Source organism: Trematomus bernacchii, unplaced genomic scaffold, assembly GCF_902827165.1.
Source record: "Trematomus bernacchii unplaced genomic scaffold, fTreBer1.1, whole genome shotgun sequence".
In the NCBI taxonomy this organism is placed as follows: domain Eukaryota; kingdom Metazoa; phylum Chordata; class Actinopteri; order Perciformes; family Nototheniidae; genus Trematomus; species Trematomus bernacchii.
In genome coordinates, this window is record NW_022988098.1 from 3,982,452 (window position 1) to 4,005,090 (window position 22,639).

General features: G+C 40.6%; 1 protein-coding gene across 1 annotated transcript; it reads left to right on the forward strand.

Moving 5' to 3' along the window:
* Positions 1 to 727: 727 nt before the first annotated feature.
* Positions 728 to 21,892, forward strand: ccdc120 (coiled-coil domain containing 120). Its single transcript, XM_034121543.1, has 10 exons — positions 728 to 1,005; positions 9,537 to 9,636; positions 10,429 to 10,559; positions 11,899 to 12,000; positions 12,090 to 12,210; positions 13,826 to 13,885; positions 14,564 to 14,717; positions 15,648 to 15,749; positions 16,657 to 17,685; positions 19,014 to 21,892. The coding sequence occupies exons 2-10, from the start codon at positions 9,588 to 9,590 to the stop codon at positions 19,108 to 19,110; spliced, it is 1,845 nt and encodes a 614-aa protein (XP_033977434.1). The 5' UTR covers positions 728 to 1,005; positions 9,537 to 9,587; the 3' UTR covers positions 19,111 to 21,892.
* Positions 21,893 to 22,639: the final 747 nt, after the last annotated feature.

A 22,639-nucleotide genomic window follows, 5' to 3' on the forward strand; every position in this document is an offset into this window, starting at 1 on the left:
AATAAAGGGTGGTTAGTTATGCATATTTTTGTTTACTGGATAAAAAAGTCCTATACTGAAAACTATTTAAGTATTTCTTTGATTTATTTTCAAAATAATTGGATAAACCTCAAATCAGCCTAATGTTTTTTTGTTTATTTTTAATATTCAGTAGCCAAATGTTCTTTATAACAAAAAATAAACAAGTTTTACGTATAAGAAAAAAAATACCAAATTCAATAAGTGAGAGAAGAATTATATAAAAAGTGTAAAACTGTTTTAGAAAATCTTCACAGAATAATTGGAGGAAGAACGTTTTTCTTTTACCACTGTTCAGCGTTATTGTGTATGGAAAATGTGTTTTAATATAATAAAAAAACTATTTGTATGCATCCAAGACTTAAAAAATACCAAATGAAATAATAGGGACAAATAAATAATTTAAACGTGTATATATTTTATCTGGATAATAAGGACACGAAAATGTAAATTTAGTTTACAATAAGATTACAAAATATATACAAACTATAACAAATAATTAAAATATGTACATACATTTTTGTTTTTAAAATACTTGTGGAGAGGGACCACTCGAGCACTACACATGTCAATTCACCCTCAATGTTTTTATTTATTTATTATTTAGCGTCATTGCTCCACTATGCAACAACTGGATCACAACAGTCTGACGGGATTAAGTGGCGCACTCTGAGGCAGGAGCATCGGGGAGGGGCGTCCGTGAGACAGGGTCCATCGGCGGTGTAACACGGAGGGTTTTCATCCGGTGCAGCAGGGAAGCCTTTCTTCTCCAGAGCAGGTCTGCTGCTGAATTACAATTGGGATACGAAGCCACCATGAACGAGGGGCTTTTTTCCCCTGTATTCCTGCACGTTTAATTAATGAAGACATCAATCTCTCCTGGGGGAGGATTTCTACCCTGTGGTTTGATGCAGGAATGATTTTTCTCGGCTTGGTTTTGCTACAGAGGACCATGGAGACCTCCGAAGGCATCGGTCATGCTCTCTGGTAAGATGTCCTTCTCATCCTTACGGGGCGTATTAATGAATAGTCAGTATATTCTCTATTTAAAAAAAACAGCGTAGCCTACATACGAGACGCTATTTTCCATAACATGTATCATGTGGCATTTACCTTAACGTAAAAAAACGTGTTTGTCATCGTGTCACTAGTGTCATCGACACACCTGCGATATGTTATTTTTCCATTAATTAGTGTTTGATTAGCAGCCGGTGCTTCTGCCGTGTGCAGCCACTATGCAGATGTCTGCAGCCTCAGAAGCCGGGCTTAATGTGGGGTGCACATGCTTTAAATGAAACAACACGCCTGTAAATTAAAAGGGGGCTGTGTTGAATGAAATCCAATATATCTGTGCTGTAGGTTTATTATTCCAGCGCCTTGAAAACGGTATATGTAGGCTACTGTCTGTGTCATTAAAAAGGCAGGACATGCAACAGCATCTGTATTCAAATGAGCAGCTTTAAATATGTGTGTCATGCTTCTTGGGAATACACAACTTCTCCCTGTTTACTGCATAGTTATTATGGGGGCAAAATAGGCTATGTGCTGCTGCCTAATGGGTCTTATTGATTTCGTTTATGAATACCCATGCAGCAGCCCTGTTATTATAACGGATTCCTGAACAAGCATGTCTGTCTGGATGTGGAAAAAACCAAAACTCATCAGTATGTGTTGTGTGGGTCAGTCAGTGCCTTCAGGCTGATTCTCAGCTAGTCTGCCTCTCGGTGTAAGAAGTGGGAAACACCTCTCTGCTTCTTCTGATGAGGATACTCCATGTTAATGCCAAGTAATATTCAAAGTGCTGATCGTTCCTATTTTGGGGTTCTTGGACCATCAGGGCAATTGACAAAGAGGTTTGGGTGTTTTATTGCAGGGGAAGCTGGAGGACCATTCATGCTCAGTGTTTCTTGACACATGTTGGTGTTTGTTTTCTCCCCACGCTGTTTGCTGTTATCTGCAAATTGGTAGAATGGCACTCTACTCTCCTTTTAAAGCACTCCCCGTGGTTTTCCTGTTGCTATAATTCAATCAAACACCATGGAATTGACCCAGTTTGGTGCAAACACAATTCTTTTGCCATTATACCAAGGTGACACTGCAATGTTTGTGATGCCCTAAAGACATGGACTGACACGATGTGAGCATCTGGTTCACTAGCAGTTGACTGACAAGCATGCAGGTTTAAGTGGGGGGTCTGTGTAAAGTCACACACTCACCCCTCTGATCTGGATCTAGAACCTTTTAGAAAAAAAACTCTTACCCGTGCATTTGCTCGGATTTAAAGTGAAAACACGTCTTAGTGTGTGAGCTCAGGGAATCAAATCCCAGACCTTATCAAGAGCTGAAAATATACCAGAGCAGGAATAAGCGAGAGAATTCACCCACATTTCTCCAGTCATAAAGAGCACAAAAGAATCAGATCAAGCTGTTATGCATGTCTAGTGTTCAATGTAAGCGCACGGCTGTGGCTGCACATCATAAGCAGCTCTGAACTCCATCCAAAACCAAACAGGGTGGATTACAGCTTCAGAGGAAACATAAAAACAACTTAGGAATACATACGGAAATCCCCCCAGGTGTTACAGAGCAAAGGGGAAATGCACAGGAATAATCCCCTCGGACGTTAGAGCCGCATTCCTTTCTTTATTACTCCCCCCCCTCTTCAGCTTTGCAGGATCCAGGTAGATGGCAATCACCGGGATTGCTTTGTTTCTACCGGCTGTATAGGTAGCTGTGTCAAACATGCAAAGGTGAGTGTCAAGGCCGGGGAGGAGAAACCGTGAGCCACGCGATTGGTCAGTCCAGGGCTAAGCTGTCCTGCTGTGTGCCGATAAGCGTGTTATAAATCAGTATTTCATGGGTATAGAGAGCACCAGAGGAGATGATATTAGTGTAGGGGGACAGGAGGCGGGGTGACCTGACCTTCCATAAGCCCTTCACAGATATTTGGTTGGGGTTGCTCAGGTGGAGGTAGTTCAGTAAATCCTCTGCACACAATCTGCTGTACGTCTGACCCCGAATGATCTCTTAATCATACAGAAACATGAATCTGCCTTTTTTCCCCCCACTAGGTTAAAACATTTAGATGTCGACATTTCAGTTCCCCATCATCATCATTACAAGTGACCAATGGCCATTTATAACATCCTTGGACTTTGAATGGCGCGGAGAGGCGTTCAGATAAAGGTCACATTACTGCTCTCTCACAAATGAACAGAGGGAGGTTCAGAATTGTTGAATGGCTGCCATTTGAAGGCATTTTGTGGCAACGTTTGATATTTCAAAGCTACACTGTCTGCATCACTACAAGCCTTGTTTTGACTCCTCGGAAATAGGAGTGTGAAGTCTTTCATATATCTTGATTCAATTTTATTTTGAGACTTGAGGTCACTATTTGATTTAAAAACAATGTCCAATTCCAAATGGATTTTGAATTCAGTACATAGTGATGCTGTCTTAAGGATCTACTCAAGTACTGTGTGTGTTAATTAATACAGTGCAGCAACCAATACATTAAGCTTAATTAAAGAGGACATATTATTATGCTCATTTTCAAGTTTCAACCACTTAGAGATGTCCCGTACAATGTGTTGGAGTCAATAGAAGCGCGAGTGTTACATAGTAAAGTCACTATGTAACAGAAGTAAACAAAGGAGTTCAACTGGGAGGAGTGTGTGGGAGAGAAACTCCATCTGGAGGGAACTTTGGGATTTTAGCCTTGGCAGACCATTTACATGCTCAAAAACCTAAATTAAACACTATAGGAGTGAAAACTCCAAAAAGCCGCATGGGGCCTCTTTAAGTATGTATACGATCATGAAGAGTGAATATTTGAAAGAGGTACATCAACCGACGGCAGTAATGTAAAAACACAAATGCAAATAAACACTTTTCACCCAAAAAGTATTTGGACTTTTACATGAATAAACCGGGTACATAGCTGCCTTTTTTTATTTCTCAGAAACTGTCTCTGAAAAGTGTTATTTCACGTAATATTTTTTAAACAAATCACGCAAAGTACAAGTCACAACTTTGACTAGGATTACTGTCTATTAATAGCAACATCTAGGTGTTCACAACTAACTATTAAACTATTGTTTTCCAGACCCCATACTTTTTTTGTGAATTGTTGTCCTGGCATGCCATTGAAACCCTTATTAGAGTGAACCTAGCAATACTTAAAATAATTTAAAGCATCCCAGTCTGTAACACTATTGGCCTGGTTGTGCCTCCTCACAAAGCAGTCGTAAACCCTGCTCTGGTTACCATGTGTAAGTTCATAATATTAGCAGCTGTGTCAACACCAACAGTCAACACGAGGGCTGCCGGCCTCACCTGTCCGCAGAGGGTAGAGGTGATATTTCAGCTGCTCTTAAACCTCTCAGCTGCTCCACATCGCCTGTTGAAAGAGACTAACAATCCCATTGTGCATCCCCTACCACCTGCAACCGATACGCAGATTGTTGCATTAAGACAAGCTGTACTGTAAGTCGTGAATACATCTGTTACATAAACGCTGTTGACAACAGCAGCCTGTTCCCGGGACTCCTGGGCCAGATAAAAGCTGACAGCAAAGAGAGTGAATCTCTTTAAGAGCTGCGAGGCATCGTGTTTATCAAGGGGATGAGAAAACTGGATATAAAACTGTTGCCTGTAGGAATTTAGCTTGACTGTGAATGCTGTGATCTAATATGTATGAAGTGAAGGCACCGCAGTTCGTTGTGTGGACACGGCAGGATTGGACCTACCTTCCAGGCTTCAGTGTTCTGCCCGCCGGACATGAATATTAAACTCGCGGCTGATTTGCATTCGTGTGATGCACACTGCACAGGGGCAGCTCCCTCTCATCACACAGCTCATGTTTTAATCAACACGGTTCCCACAGTGCTATCTACACCCCCATCCATTGCCCACCCCCCATATGTTAAGTCAACATGTGTTTGATGATCACGTTCATTTCTCTCGTACTCATATCTCCTGATCCCCTCCTTTGATGCCGCTCTCTGCGACTCTGTGTTTATCTCGTTCTTCTTTGACCCGCCATCTCTCCTACAGGCTTCTCTCAGGAATGTGATGCTGTCTCATGTTGTTGTACCTGTACCTCTGCGCACATCTGTACACCAGATGTTCAAGCTGTTTAACGCTTGACTTCAGCCAGAGAGACCACTGATCCTCTCAGGTGTGTCATTTGTTAGACTCAGTCGTGGTTGGAGGCCCGACCTGTTGCACTTGATTGATTCGTCCTTTACTTAAAGCAATACTTGAGTTTGTGGTAACTCCGGAGGCCCTCTATGTGTATATGCTGCTCAGCCCTCACTACTGTTGTGTTTCTGCTCTTTGCAGGGATCTTATCAAACAAATGTGGTTCATATTATAGTGCCCTTTTACATTTTTCCGATGCATTTCCCTTCTGACAATCCTCATTCTATAGTTGGCACTTTTCTGTTCCAATTATCAAAATGGGGTCATCCCTTTTATTCTTGGGGTCCCATGTTCTTGATAACATTTTAAGAGGTTGATTAAGTCTTAGGGAGATAAAACCGATGGAGGCACTGTAGAGAAATCAAAAAGTCAAACTAACTGTCTTGCTGGCAAATTGGAGTTAGTTACAAGGGGAATAACATCAGTTAGGCTGTTGGTGGGGGTTTCTACATTTGAACAAGAGAAACAAGTCATATTGATATCATAAAACTCTTCCAAAGGTCTTTTTTGTGGCGTTTCACATTACTTCACATACCTCAATTGATGAAAAGTTGAGATGGTACATTAGACAGGATTTGTTGAATGTCATTAATATGGCTGCTGTTCTTGAAAGTTGATGTGCGATTACGCTGTGGAATAAGACATTTGTGCATTTTGTTTAGATGCCACAACTGTGTGTGTTTTCCGATAGAGAAGTAAGTCATTAAGTCAGTGAACCTACTTAGTAATGTCAGTTACACACTTGCTAACGTCTGCTAACATTAGCCACCAGTAGCTACTAGCAGTAGCTAAGGAGCCAATGGTGACTAATGTTAGCAAACGTTAGCAATTAACCACAGTAGATAGTGATGGCTAATGTTAGCAAAACGTTAGCAAAATAATACTGCTGTGTAACTGACATTTAAAGGTAGGGTAGGAAAGTTTGAGAAACCGGCTCGAGTGCGCTAAAATGTGAAAATACAAATTACAGAGCCCCTCCTCCAACACACACGAACGCGCACATGACCAATGAGGGCACGAGATAAGTTTGTGCACAGATGGAAGGCTGACAGGCAGGTAGGCCATCCAGTTATTTTAGCCGGGCCGGCTAAAATGATTGGTCGTGCTTTTTACAGTATTACGGCTTCCACAGATGACATTTATTTATGGATTTTTTGTCAAAGCACTTAAGATATTCATTGCTATCGGGTTGTTAAGAGCATTCCATGGAATATAACAAAAAGTGTATCTCGAGCCGGTTTCTCAAACTTACCTACCCCACCTTTAAGTCGGTTTACTTATTTAATTACTCTATTTACTTCACTAGCTCTTACAGTAGCTAGTGGGGTTTATTGCTAATGAAGTATGGTTTATTGCTACTTAATTAAACTTTTTATATGTAAGATGAAGAATGTGTTGTTTCTTTCTTCAAATATCTATGCCAGTTGGAGCAGCAATGTTAAAACAACGTTTAACCAAGGGCACTGAAGTCAAAGGACTGTAAGTAGTGAAAGTGATAAAAGGCGTTTTTTTTAGTGAGTGAAAAGGACAACACCAAGCATCCAAGCAAATGTTTATGTTGCTGGACAAAGCCATTCCTTCGAGGCAGGGCAGCCTTTTGGCTCCAGCTGCCAGGCGACCATTGCGATGAATACCAAATGTCTCTGTCTGTCTTCTCCCAAATGCTTCTCTCAGGAGGTTTACCGCTCAGCCTCGCTGCTCAGCAGAGAACAGACATGACACTGCCTCGTACATTCCCAGGTGAAAAGTCCTTCTCAGTTTATTAAATTATCCTAAAACCTGATTATCCCTGGCTCAGCTTTGTTTAACTGGGTTCATGTGATGAGCTTTTGTCCGAGCAGCGGTCGTATAACTCTGCCACTGGTTTGTGTGAAAGGCTCATACTTGTCTGTCAATGGGAGGTCAAGCATGCTGGGCTTTCACACGTACAGGAGCAAACAGCAGTTACTGGTTCAGATCCAGGACAGGAGCCAACACAAACTCGCTACAAGTATTTCAAGTATGTCTTCAGACAATGTGAGCCTTGTGTTGTTTGAGTGAGGAAAACAGAGAACTGTGTCTTAAATGCCCCCAAAAAGCAAAAGAATCTGGTAGATTATGTGCAGAGCTTTGAGGCAGCTGCTCAGTGGAGCTGATAGATAAATGTTTCCTTTTGAAAGATGGGATGCTGGCAGAAGCAGTCTTTGGACGGGTAAATCGTGATTAAGCCCTCGAGACCTTCCTTTTAGAAATCTAAGGGGTTGAATGGAGTCGTTTTATGATTTACCCGACTGGCAAGATGCTTGTGTATGGCAGCGATTTGTGAGCAGCGTTGAGTGAGAGGCTTTTGGCAGAAAACGCAATCTCTATTTTTGGATGTTGAGTCTCTATTGGGAATTAGGGAAGAGGTTTTGTTTGTAATGAACCTCGGTTATGTGGGGAAAAGTGCACATGATTCATTGCTCACTTGCTACAATTAATTGAAGGCAGCATTGTGTTTTTTTTATAGGGTCAATGTTAGGCAACAGCTTATTTTTCTTAGCACTATACAAGATGATCTGATATGGAAAAAGCTATAAAACATATTAAACGCAATCCCATGTAAAGTGAATTTCCTGTAAACCCTGATATTTATGGCGACTGGAAAGAGGAAAACTCTGCAGAACATTGCATTTATTCCTCTTAGCTTCCTCTTTTATTTATTCCATCACTTTGCTCCTGGCTGTATTCCTCTGGGTCCCTCTCTTTTTCTCTTTTGTACCAGTAGCTATTGAAACATAAAACACTCAGGGTTTAGGTTTCTCCCTCTCTGTTTCTGCCCATACATTATTAATGTTTCTTATCCTGTCTCGCTTCCTTCTCTTTGCAAATGAATTGGTGGCTAATTGAAATTGAAAGCTATTTTTAGAGTATTACTTACTTTCAAAAAGCCCTAAGGGGCAACTAAGGTTATCATCCAAACTTTTGATCACATTACATGTTACTTGTTAGACGCTTTTATCCAAAGCGACTTAATATAATAATACATTTGATTTATATAGCACACTTTAAAAACAACGTCATCTCAAGGTGCGTCATCTCAAGGACTTGCATACTCAATACTGTGTGCAAATCCCACTCACATTTGGGGTGAAGTGTCTTGCCCAGGGACACAACGACATGCTGACTGCAGTGGGGTTTGAACCTGATCCGAACACCAACGCACTAGTCCACTGCACCACACACCTCCCCCTCCTAATTTCTAAATCTTCTATCAAAACCAGTTGAATGCTTATTATTAATATGGCTTTATGTAATGTAAAATCTGGGATTTATTTTGCTTTTAGTCAGGGTTGGGAGTCTATGCTTTCCATCACAATATGTGAAAAAATGTAATCAGTTAACTAATCTAAGAATCACAATTTAAAAGAAATGTAACCTGATTACTTTCCATTACTTTTGGATAATGTCAATATCGAATGCAATGCCAATAGATACAAGATCAAATAGATATCAATACGATGCCTCTTACTTAAGTGTATTATGTAAGACCACAAATGTAACCCTATATTAAAAGAAAACAATATATTTAGTATAAAAAATGTATCAAAAACGCTTATAGAATAGTTTACAAATGCTGTTTTAGTTTAATATATTCATTAAAAACAAACACAATATTTTATTATTTTAGTTTAATAAATCAGCTGTCCACTCACTGAATAAAAAAAGATTTCAAAAATAAACAAGAATGAAACTAGCCTAAATAATAACCAAATGGAAAATGCAGGCTGTATGTCTCCTATAATGTATCATTCTTTATTTAAAAATGTATCCTTCTAGTTATCTCCATTTTTCAAATCAATGTTCCACTGTTTTCTTTCAAGCTGTATTAGTAATGTGTTTATATTTGTTTAACCTTTTCAAGGCTTTAAACACCTGAACATTACATTACATGTCATTTGTTAGACGCTTTTATCCAAAGCGACTTACACACATTCAGTACTGTGGACAATCCCCACAGGAGCAATTTGGGGCGAAGTGTCTTGCCCAGGGACACAACGACATGCTGACTGCAGTGGGACTCAAATTTGCTATCCCCTGATTCGAAGTCCAGCACACTAACCACTGAGCACACTATCCACTGAGCCACAGCCTCCCTGAACAGAGGTGCAGTAGCTCCCCCTGATGGAACCTGACACCAAAGCTTATCTACTGCTGACTTGAAAAATGCAACCGTTAGTCCTCGAGAAAACACATGGCTGATTCTGCAAGCTCAGAGAAAGAAAAGCATCTAAACCTGAACGTATTTTGTTGATCCATCTCAGCAGCAGCTAAGCCTCTTTTGCTTTTTCCCTTAGGTGAGGGCGTGACTCGGAGCGAGAGTTGTAAAGTCCCCAGAGTTACATCACATGGAGGTCAAAGGTCATCTGATCACATCCATGGGTTTGGGGGCTCCTGGTGAGTACTATTGACGCGCTAACAGTGTTAACACACACTTTCGTGTCTGGACAAGCCTGGAATGGCTGGTTTGTTTTTTCTTCTCACAGTCCAACAGAAGGAAAACAAAAGTGTGTTTCTCCAGGAAACCACCAGCTGAAAAAACAGTTGCATGTGTGAAGGCCTTTTGTTCATGACACAGCTGTCAGATTATCTTATCACAGCACTGAGGAACTGTGAGCAACATCAAACTGTGAGAAAAAGCAGCCATTGTGAGACAGAAACACTGCATTTTTAATTTAACATTAAATATTTAATCTAGTTAAATGTCTCAGTTTGAATCCTGCACATCTGCATTCAGGTGATTTAGTCTAAGATGTCTAGCCTTCTGTTTTAAAATGAGAAGTCTGTCATTGTCAATGTTTCTATTGCTCAACAAACCCCCTAAAAACAAATAAACAATAACGTTAGTTAGTTAGTTAGGTAAGGGTTAAAACAACTTCCCTGCCCTGTCTGTTCCTTTAATCCTCAGCCATTTGTTTCCTACACAAGTAAATGGCTCACAAATGATGTATGTAGGATCCTCACTCAAAGTGAGTTTTCATGAACAAGGTTATAAAAGAACAACACGGACAACAATGGACAGAGGAATGTGATATATCAGGATTTGGATACACAAATGATACTTGCTACTATAGGCTTTATTCATTGTCCCCTTGGGTCTTTTTCCCTGGGATTTGTTGTAAATGAAATAACAGATTAAACTTTAATTCAGTCCCTCTGAAGATGCATTACATGTGTTGTGTTGTGTAGATGTTCAAGGCTGCCAGGACAGCAAGCTGCAGGCGGAGCGGGTCGCAGCGCTGCAGGAGAGGAAGCAGGCCCTGGAGGCTCTGCTCAGCTCCAGAGTGGGAGAGCTCAAACATGTCTGTCTACAGGAAGCTGTGAGTAGCTCTCTCTTCACAAAGATAATGTGGCTCAGGACAACACATTCTTACTTCATATGTATCAAGTGTTTATGTAATCTACAATTTGTTCATGTTGGGATTTTTTACGACTGAGCATGCAGCCTTTTATCAAATCAGGTTTTATTTATATAGCACATTTAAAAGCGATTTTTGGTCGAGCCAAAGTGCTGTACATGTAATAAAAACACATTACTACAATTACAATAAACGACAATAAATTACAACAGATATATCTTAAAAACAAAATCAAAATCAAACACACGGAAAAGTCAGGAGTCGTGCTCCGCTCTAACTGGAAAGCCAGAGAGAAGAAGTGTGTTTTTTAGTTAAGATTTTAGGACCATTATTGGTCAAAAGAGGGTTATATTTTGAGAAAAAGCTCTGGGTTTTAAAGTCAAACCTAATTTTACTAGAAAAAGACAACTATATACTGGAGGTTAGTGGTTGGAGAAGTGGTACATCTATTTTTTTAAATGTACAACATTCCTTCTCCATATGTATCAAGTGTGTAGTCAACTACAATTTGTTCATGTTGTGTTTTACTAATGTTTTTACAGATTGTTAACATAACTATGAACCTCTAAACGTAAATGCCCACAACAGTGTATCTGGGCCAATATAGATACAGAAAAAATGAGATTTTAAGATTAAAGTCAAATCCTAATTTTACTCGAAAAAACAACAATTATATACTGGAGATTAAAGTGGTACATTTACAAAGAAAAACACTAAAATATTCGTTCTTTTTCTCTAACTTACTACTTTATGTAATATCTACGTTTTTTTTCTCGTTACATATTTGAAATGTTTTTTTATATACTTGACTTTTATATGCTGTTGTAAGATCTTCCTGGCAACCAGTTTTTCTTAATCGTGTCCAATTGGTTGCATATTTGATTTGCCTGATTGCTGTCAACCCCTCCTAATCTAGAATAACCTGCCTCTGCTTTTCATGAAGAGCTGTTTTAAACATCCCTATTTTTCAACTGGATGTATAGTCACTGGATGTATGGTGTCTGAACATGCTCTATTTTAGGATTCACTACTAGTCTTCTCTGTTTTCAGTGTCGCTATTTTAGAAGTTGAAATCCTTCTCATCTGCACAATTATTCTGTTACTGCTTTAGTGGTGAATCCTGTTAGAAACAATATTTATGGCTTCTATTTCAGTGCACACAACCATTTAAGGGGAGGTTTTTTTATTGAGACTTAAAGTAATCTGTTAAGTGGTGTCCTTTTATGTAACACTTTGGAGCTCCCTGGCCGGTGAGAAGATGGATTTTAGTTTCTTGGGGCTAATGAATGTGCCTCTGCAGGAGCTGACTGGGAAGCTTTCACATGCTTTCCCCCTGGAAACGGGAGAGAAACCCCCAGTGGTGCAGCGCAGAGCTGGCCTGCCGCCCAACACCAAGGCAGAGGTAAGTCAACACCTTGAATATCAATAGTGTTTACGCAGCAGCTGTACCTCTGTGTGTACTCGTGGTTTAACACGGCCGGCTGTCTGCAGGATGAGGCTGCCCAGAGAAAGCAGATGAAGGCCATCTTCACCGGGGCTCTGTACAGACACTCGGAGTCAGACCGAAATATCCCCAACAGCAAGAGGACGGTTCATCGGGGCTGTCACACAGGTACAGAAACAACATCCATACTTCCACTGATCTTATAATATCAAGGCTTCTTCTTTCAGAGTAGTCATGAAGAAAAATGTCAAGAAACACTCAGATTCCTCCTAAATTCACCAGAAGTTATTATGGTATATAACAATTTTTCGGTCTTTGTAGCCCCTCAACGTGTTTTAAATATACAAGTCAGCATTCACCCATTCACACACATTCATACGGAGGAAGACGCTGATATACAAGTTGCGACCTGCTAAGGGAAGCTCACAATCGCACACTGTCGGCCATGACATCAAATGTGTCTTTCCCAAGGACACATTGACATGCAGGGGGCTGGGGGTTGGGGGTTGGGTATCGAACCATGAACCTTCCTATTGGAGGACATCCATTCTACCTTCTGAGCCACAGCCGTCCCATTACATTAAAGAAGGCCTCATTTGCAATTATTAAAAAAAAAAAAAAAAACTAGGGCTGTCAATTCTTTTTTAACGCCACTAATTATTTTAACGTGCGATTAACGCATGTGTATTTGTAGTTGTTGTTGTTGTTAGTTGGATGGTGGGAGATTCTAGCGAGAGATATGGATACAAAAAAAGGTGTTTTAAACAGCAAGCCAAGCCCACAGCTGATGCTCCTGCCGCTCGCTTGCGCTTGAAAGTTTGCCGGGGAGACGCCTGGACAACAACAGCGATAGCTAAATGGGTGGCTACAGCTTAACATTGTGGAGGACGAGGGCCTGCGTTAGATAATTCGGATCGCATCCAACGTGTCGACTGCACATCACAGCGCATTATTGTGACCCACAGTGGGAACTTCAGTCTCATGCTTTGACTGTTATGAAGACAGAGGAGCGGCATTTCGCCGACAACTGTAAACAGGCTTGTCTGTTTGAGCAACTGGCTCAGTGCAAAGAAGTACACAGGGTTGGGAGAGAGTGTAAGAGAGAGAGAGAGGTTCCAGGTGGTTGTGTTGAGAATATTCAGGAGAATATTTGTCATTGTTCCAATGATAATAAACACACATTTGCATAAAGCATATTTGTACACTCATATGTTGATAAGAGTATTAAAAAAAAAAAAAAAAAAATTCCTCTAAGGTACATTTAGAACAGATAGAACAGATTAACTATGGACATCATGCGATTAATCGCGATTAAATATTTTAATCGACTGACAGCCCTAAAAATAACACTTCAGAAAACATTTCTGGAAAAACACATTTCTTAATACAGGAAATCACCTGGGGTAGTTTCATGTTGACATGTAGTATTTATTTATTATTAAGTGTTTCTACATTTACCTGCAGTGCCTCCCCTAAGAAGAAACTAGTATATATATCTTAAAAGTGAATAAAGACAAAGCTTTATTGTCATTAACATTTTACATTTTTGCAAAACAAACTCGTACAGAAGAGGATTAAGGCCATCGCTGACCAAAAGTGATTTTATTTTGTGATTTCTGAGAAGAAAGTCAGAATTATGACTTAAATCTCACAGCTTTGAGAAAAAAGTAAAAAAAAACCCTCTTTTAGTCAGATCTCCATAAAAATGTCTTCTGTTAACTTGCATTTATGTTGAACAAAGACTTCCTGCTGCATCATCTGTGAATGGTTTGTTGTCTTTCAGAGGACACTGTCATGTCAGAGAGTACAAGCTCCATGTCAGACTCAACATCCCATGATAATGGTGAGTCCACTGAACACAGACCGACAGGCAACAACTATCTCTGGTGGATTCTGTACATCTGTATTCATAATCAGCTTAACTCACTCAGTAGTTGGCAGGCAGTAGAATTAGCTCAGTGTATTTGAAGCCTTTTTCACATTCAAAATACATCCCTCGGTGTCACTTATGGTAAGACACAAAAATAATTCAGATTCAGATGACTTTATTGTCCATAGCATTTACATAAAATGGAAATGGGTCTTTCGCACTAGCAAAACTACACTCACCATGCACAGCACAAAGTACAATTCAGACACAATACACACACAAAATTGCATCTTAAAGTCATAAAGTGAATAAGTGACTGTCATAATAAAAGTGCTAAGTGGTTTGTTCTTGTACTGGCTTGTGGTCCATTAAGATTTAACGTCAGAGCATTACTGACACTTACACTCAGTTGTCTTAAAAATAAATAGTATACATTAAAATTAGGTGATGGTGTTGATGGCAGAATGTCCTAAGAAGGATCGTTCAGTCACATTTCAGTTGTTAAATAGCACATTAAGCTTGTTGTGCTTCTAAAAACAGTGATAATATCTTTGTATTTGGGATTGTGGGAAACGGTATTTCGATCTCTCTGTCTGTACACACAAATAAAGTTGACTTTTGACTTTGACTTTGTTTCTCTCCTCCCTAAAGAGTCTTCTCCCAGCGTGGTGGCGGACCAGCGCTCTCTGTCTCAGCCCCGGCTCACAGTGGGCAGCCCCGACCACAGGATCAGCAGGAAGCTGTCGCCAGTCGAGATCTACTACGAGATGAGGACACGCCGCAACTCTGTCACCAGCTCCGTCAGGTTCGTCTCTCAAAGTGTCCCCACACGGCAAGCTGTGCGGTCTGCTTCATGTGTCACAGTGAACCTGCTATACTGTTAAAAAACAGGGGAGCAAATTGGAAAAGATATATAATTTAGTTTTCCTCCAAAGATCCTGCATTTCATCACACCCTGACCTCTTGGATTATATCGAGGAACAGCGTCCTTCACTTGTCTACATACATTAAATATAAATAGCCATTTTAAAAGAGCCAAACATTTGATTTAGTTTATTTGCTACACTACTACATACAATGCGAACCTGAAAATGATCATTATATATCCTCTTTTAAAGGTGGGGTAGGTCATTTTGGAGAAAACAGCTCGAGTGCGCTAGAATTTGAAAATACACAGCCGGAAAAAATCTCCCACTTCCTTACAGAGCCCCTCCTCCAACACACACGATCGTGCACATGACCAATGAGGGCACGAGATACGTTTGTGCACAGATGGAAGGCTGACAGGCAGGTAGGCCATCCAGTTATTTTAGCCAGGCCGGCTCAAATGATTGGTCGTACTTTTTACAGTACCACGGCTTCCACAGATGACATTTTTTTATGGATTTTTTGTCAAAGCACTTAAGATATTCATTGCTATCGGGATGTTAAGAGCATTCCATGGAATATAACAAAAAGTGTATCTCGAGCCGGTTTCTCAAACTTACCTACCCCACCTTTAAGGATATTTCTTACTTGTTTTTGTCTATCGCTGAAAAAAGTTAAATAAGCATTGATATGGGATACTGAGAGAAATGCTGCTGATATGTTTAAAAAGTGAGGTTGCAAACACTCTTTGTCCCCTAATTGAATAAAGTAAATGCATTTGCCTCTCCTGCTCCATTGATCAGTTGCCTCTGCATGTCAATGTGATCATAATCATAAATTGGTGATCCTCTTGTGTCTCTTCCCACAGCCCGACTCACTCTTTGCCGAGAAGTGCGTCTAACATTGAAGGCAGAAGTGTTCCAGCTACGCCTCTGTTAGCTCGCACGGCTCCCATCAGTGTTCACGTCAGGTAACGTGCCGCTCATCGCCGCTGCTCCTCCCTCCCACTGAGGTCTCTGTGTGCTCAGAAACAGCTTAATGACTTAGTTCGATTCAGACACAGTTTCAGGGTTGTTACAGTGATTAGTGTCATATTTAGCTAGCAGCGAGGGCTTGAGCTCATCGTTTGGTGTTTGAGCATACAGACTATGTCGCTTCCTAATTGATTTTGTGTGAAATGCAATAACAGGGTTTAGAATACATTTAGATTCACTCACTTTTTTTATCCAAAGATGCCTACGATGGTGACTCAGAGACATTCAAAACAAAGCGTTAAATTGTGTGAAAAACTCATTAAAGTGAAAGCCTGATTTTACCAGAATATTTTTTTGGATACTCTCTGAGATTGAGGTGGAACATAAACAACATTTCAATAAAAAAACATTTGAGAACAATTTTTAAAAAATGTGTTAGTTCTTCTTTATTCACTACTTTAATCTCAGAGAATATCCACATTTTTTTTAATGGCCCTAATACACTGATGTTAGGTGCTATTTGCAACCAGTCCTATTACTCATTTAAAATGGATTGCATGTTCATATTTGCTTGGTTGCTCCGGAGAGCCTGTCAGCAAGTCTTATTAAAGCTAGAACTCCATCACCTTATTATAAAAAGCTGTTTAAAACATCCGATATGTCTTTCAAAGTTACACCGAGCTCAGAAATCAGAAACAGGTTTATTACCAGGTAGGTTGACACGTACGAGGAATTTGACTTGATGTCATGGTGCATACATAAAAGTAAAACAAACATTTAAAAACACAGATAGAGAACTATTATAAGAAAATATAATAACATAAAAAAATATTAAAAATAATAAAAAATATAGTTAAAAATATCTCCTAATGTCAGCCGTTGTTCTCTCCGTCTCTTCTTTAGGGCGGACGGGTCGGGCGGTAACGGGCTGAAGCAGTGGTCCGGCAGCCTGGACGTTCCCTACATTATCCCCCTGGCGCAGGAGGGCTCCTCTTCGGACCGTCGCGGCTGCCCCTACAGCTCCCGGGCGCGGCGCAGCAACAGCTCCGAGGCCCTGCTGGACAGATCGAGCCTCCCCGACGACCCGGCCCCAAGGAACGGGATGCCCCCCCGAGGAGGGCCCTACAAGAGCTCAGAGACACTGACCGACGGCAAGCTGAGGCACATCCACCTGGGCAGCCCCGAGAGGCACGCCGACGGCAACGTGGATCAGGCCAAACTGCGCCTGTCGATGGGCGACCGGGCGGCGGGCGGGGGCTACAACGAGCTCCTGATGGACTACATCTGGGGGAAGCAGCAGAGGATGCAGCACCACCTGTACCAGTCCACAGGCCGGATCTGGCAGGACGCGCCCTCCCCTCGCTCCTCCACCGCAGCGGTGCCTCCCCACGCCAACGGATTCTCCCACTCCCAGGTGAACCTCCCCAGCGCCGCGCCTCCTTTCAGCCCCATGGTGCTCCGGGGGTCCCAAGCCGAGCTGCGCCGGGTCAAAGTCACCAGGACCAAATCTTGTGGACCCTTTATTCCTTTGCAGCAGCACCCCCAGGACGCCATCCTCCTGTCAGCGTACGACTCTCCCCTCCCCGCCTCCGGGAACACCACGTCCTCCATCCCCAACCTGCACCCCTACCAGACGGAGCTGTCGGGCCCCTCCTTCGGCCGCAGACCCCCTCAGTTCTCCCTCCCGACCCCAGAAGACTCGACGCGGAGCTTACATAAAGCCCTGGCTCTGGAGGGTCTGAGGGACTGGTACCTGAGGAACGCCCTCGGCTACCCCCCCGCTGCACCGAAGGGGAACGAGGCGGGGGTCTCTCGCCTCTCACACCCCCACCCGCTGGTGCACCAGCAGTCAGTCCAGGGTGACGCAACAAGCCCCCCCCGCTCTCAGATGCCCCAGTCAGCCAGCTTCCACGGCCACCCGCTGCACGGGAGGTCAGTGTTTATGTTTCTCTTTTCAATCTGCATGTCTATTGGCAGGAACAAATATACAAGGGGTGTCGTGGTGTTTTAGTCAGTTTCTAAAATAAAAAGCCACTGTCCTGTGTGGGGGTTGTGGGTGCGGAGATCATTGTATCATTGAGTCACATAATATTTATTCAGCGATGAAGGCGGCATATAAACATACACAATTAACAAAAACGTCCTCCATTCAAAAGATAATAACCAAAAGATATTTGCAGATATTCAAACAATAACAATCTTATTAAGGTAAAATGGCTCTCAGGGGAATTATGTATGTCTTGTAAGAAAACATTTTAGTACACAATAAATACCAGCATGCATGTCTGTAAATACACTGACTCAGTATTCTGCACTGAATACTTAGATATCTTTCTCACATGAAGCTGCTAGCAAGTCCCCAGCTGAGGACGGTGATTCTACCCCATCTATCATCCTGTGACCTTTACAGCCGTGCTTTGTTTTATTTGTGTTTGTGTTTTGTGTGGTCAGCATTATCTGCTGCTGTCCTCATGCCAACATCCAGGCGCTCGCATGACTGCTAATCAAAAAACACTCATAGTTTCATAGGCTTCCTTAATGCTCTGGAGAAATACTTTATATATCAGAGGCTCACACTGTTACCTTGAATTCTTGACGTTCCACTTGACTCCACTGTGTTGCATAAATCAAAGAACAGAAAAAAGTCTTGATGAATTAACGCAAATGGGGGACCCTTTCAACAAAAGTAAAACAACATCAAAACATCTGTTTAAAAAGTCACAACACTAATCCAAGTCTGATCTCAAATCCCTCTGTTCCCACCAGAGGGACATTCTCTCCCACACAACGCCTCCATTTGACTCCTTTGTTTATTTTAGTAACATCACTTTGTTATACTTGCACTTCTATTGATTAGCGCTCCAACACATTGTACGTGACCTACCGGCCTCGGTAGAATTCCAAGTATGCTGGACATTGGAACAGTCCTTCGGCGGGACTCGATGACGTCGTATGCTTGAAATAGTGGCTCTGGAGCAGCCTTCCTCGACATTGAGAAACACCCATTGTCTGGATAGGCTAAGGGGCGGGACATCTCTAAGCGGTTAACCAATCCCAACGGAGCCTCTCAGATAACCAATCAGAGCAGACTGGGCTCTGGTTTCAGAGAGAGGGTGAAAAGAGGTGCTGCAGCACAGGCAGTATGAGAAAAATAAAGAGCTTTTTGAACATTAAAGCATGGAGACATGTCACAGTAGAGACCCTCCACTTCCTGCCTCTCGTAGAGTGTATTTTATTGATTTGTGTTTCCTCCCCAACAGGTCGATGGAGTTCTCGCTCTATCAGGAGACTCCTCATCCACAGATGCAAGAGGCGACCCCAAAGGAACCCAGTCCAGACCCAGGCACCCTAGTCTGAAGCAGCAGAACACACACACACAAACACACACACAAACTCAAGCAGAAACACTGTAGCCTCACACACACATTCACCCACACGAGTCGATACAATGTGACCTCAACAGCAAAGTAAAACACGGCAACCTCAGCAGAAAGTGACTGGAATACGTGATAAACTGTAGCTGTACAGTGTGAAAAAGCCTTGGCTAGTTCCCCGTGTTATAACTGATCCCATGTGAACTTCATGTGAACATGGAGTCAACGCATCTAATAACAATATGGTCATGCTGTACTTAATATATCAATATTTCTGGTCAAACACAAGCAGTAATATTCTTCCTGACAACCCTGAAAACGCCCGAAATATACTTTTTTACAGAATATATACAACTCTAAATTACTATTTTGTATCTTCTGAGATATAAAGAACAGCTATATTAAAGAGGTAATTTATTGCTCATTAATCTTGTGATATACAAAGATGAGCTCACCATCATTTAAAAAAAAGTATTAATTCATGCCAGTGAATGTGTGTTTGTAAAACTATATAAAAAAAACAACATGCTTCAGTCGATCATCTGCCGTTTAATTTCCCAGCCATTTGTATTTTCCACGTTTGATAAAAGAAAGGGGCCATGAACTGTAACGTACTGGTGTAGCAGACGGGAGTGCCTAAATGTTTTAAAAACCTTGGTTAGAAAACTTTAAAGTGCTTTCTAATGATCTCAAAATGTGAACGCTAAGCTTTTGTGAGCTTAGTGTAATCCGAAAAAGAACTGAAAGCAGTTTACGATGTCACCAAATTGGGGTATTTTGGAATGATGTCATGTATATTGTTCAGTATGTTTTCTAGATGCAGCGTACTGCTGGCCACAAAATGTAGCTTTCTCTGTGCTGAGCGACCAATTTGACCACTTTTAGGACGAACCTGAGGGCTGTTGTTAAAGCTACTGAAAGGCAGTAGCACATGACTGTATGACAATAATGTAATAATTTTCCCCCTGCGTTTAGTTATGGAGGATTTGAGTGTCATATGGAGCACTTTATTAGCATCTTAAGCCTTAATTCCTTAGAAAATTGTCACCAAACGAGACAGAGTTTTTTTAAATAGGGGGAATAAATAAGTGTCAACATCTACTGAGGGTCTATCTGAGTGTTAGTCTGTATATAGCGTGGATTGTACTGATGAGTTTCAAGCTGTTTTATTCCGGTACTAACAACAATAATACTTTTTTTAACTAACCACATGATAAGTATATAATCAAAAAATAACCGCCCCGAAATACGCCCACCCTCCAAGTGAGCACTATTTAATTGGTTTGTAAAAGAAAGTACAGAATAGGGCTGCTGCAGTTTGAATGACGGTGTGAGCGGGTCTCATACCAGTAAATGTGTTAATAAGAATTCATGCTGGCGGATTTTTTTGTATTTGTAATGATTTCAGCTCATTTCATGTGCTTGGACTTAAAAAAAAAAACTTTTCATGTTTTTAAATCTTAGTAATGCATCATAATGTATGTTTGTAATCTTATTCTGCGGTGTAATCTTCAGAAAGATCAAAAATATTACATGAAATCCTCTTTAGTCTAGACCAGGGCGAGGCAACCGTCTGCAGTGGCTCCCTGTAGCTTTGAGAATAAATAACATGGACATAAATAACAGCCATTTCAATTTTTTTTTGTTGCACAGTGGACAATTTTCCTTTTATCTTTGAGTTTGAGGTGATGCTGTGACACTGAAATAATATTAATATTTCTTCAGCTAATAGATGCGTCACATCCTTCCATGTACTGACGCCTTTCCAGGGAGGTGGCATTTCCTACATTTTAGACCCCGGCCTTGGGAAAATAACAATCCCAAATTAAGCAAAGTTTAATTCTGTGTGTGTATAGATTCCTTTGCTTGTACTGCCAACACTGCTGGCCTTCCTTTATGGTTGATTATACAGTGAGAAATTAGCAAACCACAAACATTGTAATCTTGAAAGACATATCCTGAACACAGAATTTGCTGCTTGTTATGTTATTACAGGAAAGAATTGTAATAGATTTTCAACTTTTTCTTTATTTATCTATAAGTTCACAGATGCAACAAACACATTTTTGTGCGTAACTATATACAACACTTTAAAAGCTGTGTTAGCGGCCCCAGACAAACCTTAATAGCGGACAAAGTGGGGCAACATAGCTGTTTTGAAAATAAAGGTAGCTGACCCTTAGTCTAGACAATTTTTAAAAAACGTTTTACCTCCATTTAATGTACTCGATCTTTGACCATCTTGGGACTCATTTGAATGTAATTCTTTGTCATACGTGATGTTGTTTTTTATTCTAAGCTGTAGCACACCGTTGAATGTTTCCCGGTTTCTTTGCTGTGTTCAGTATCCATCCTTAAAACCTGAAATTAAAGACCAAACATGCTGTGCACTGGGGGTCATCATAAATGTATTTTTCATATACTCTGTAAGTTGCAAATCAATGAAATAAATGTAGCTCTGAAGCTAATTTATTCAAACTATACTATATTTATGAGCCTATAACATTTTGTAGCTATATCTACTGTAGCTCTTCCTCATCAGTGCAGGAATTGGTAATGTGTGTTAAAACCACTTCATTCAGCAGTGTGATGTGTTAATATTTGATTATTCTTTTTTTTAGATATTTAAATGCAGCTGTTTTCTTTCCCTATTCTCTTTATACCCAGGCCTGTGAAATAAGACAAAATAGGCCGGCCCAATGCTGTATGTATGAGATTGTGCTTCATTCTACTAAATAAAGTGTCATGTTGAAATCATCACACAATGAGTCAGACACGTTTATTGTAACACATATTGAATATAACAGTGGACGCATGTACACTGGCAAGGCCCTGCCACTTATAGGGGAACTTGGCACTTGAAATATTCCTGAAAATACATAAACAATTAACTATATATAATGTCATCAAACTTAATGTTCTTCTCAAAATTATAGTGATTTATGATTTCCATATTAACATGTTCATCAAAACTCAATCAGGAAGAGTGTGGTTCTCGAGATATACTCAAAATAAAGGATATATCAATAATATATGAAGAAGGAAAGTAAAAGAAAGTGGAGAATTTGAGTGAATACATTTGAAAAGCAAAGTGTGAAGTCAAATGTTTAGAAAAAAAGTCCAGCTTTCATAAGTTCAGGCATACGTTCATCAAAGGAGGAGTATCTTTTAGTTTTTAAACAAATGTTGAAATCCATTTTCACTTTGAACAATAAAGTTGACATACCAAGTAAAGTCACATTTTGAGAATAATACAATTACTAGTGCTAGCTCATATACTACAATATCTTGATTCTATTGTAAAATATTTGTTTGAAATAAAAATACGTTATAGGCCTACCCAAGAAGGCTATGCATGTTGTTACACATTCATAGTCATTTCCCTTTGATTTATATAATTATTCTAAATATTTTGATGATGACCTGTATTATTTTAAAACCCTCTAATTGTAAGAAAGTCAAAGGTGAAATAATAGATATGAGAATGATCCCCTCGCCCCCTCTGGAAATAG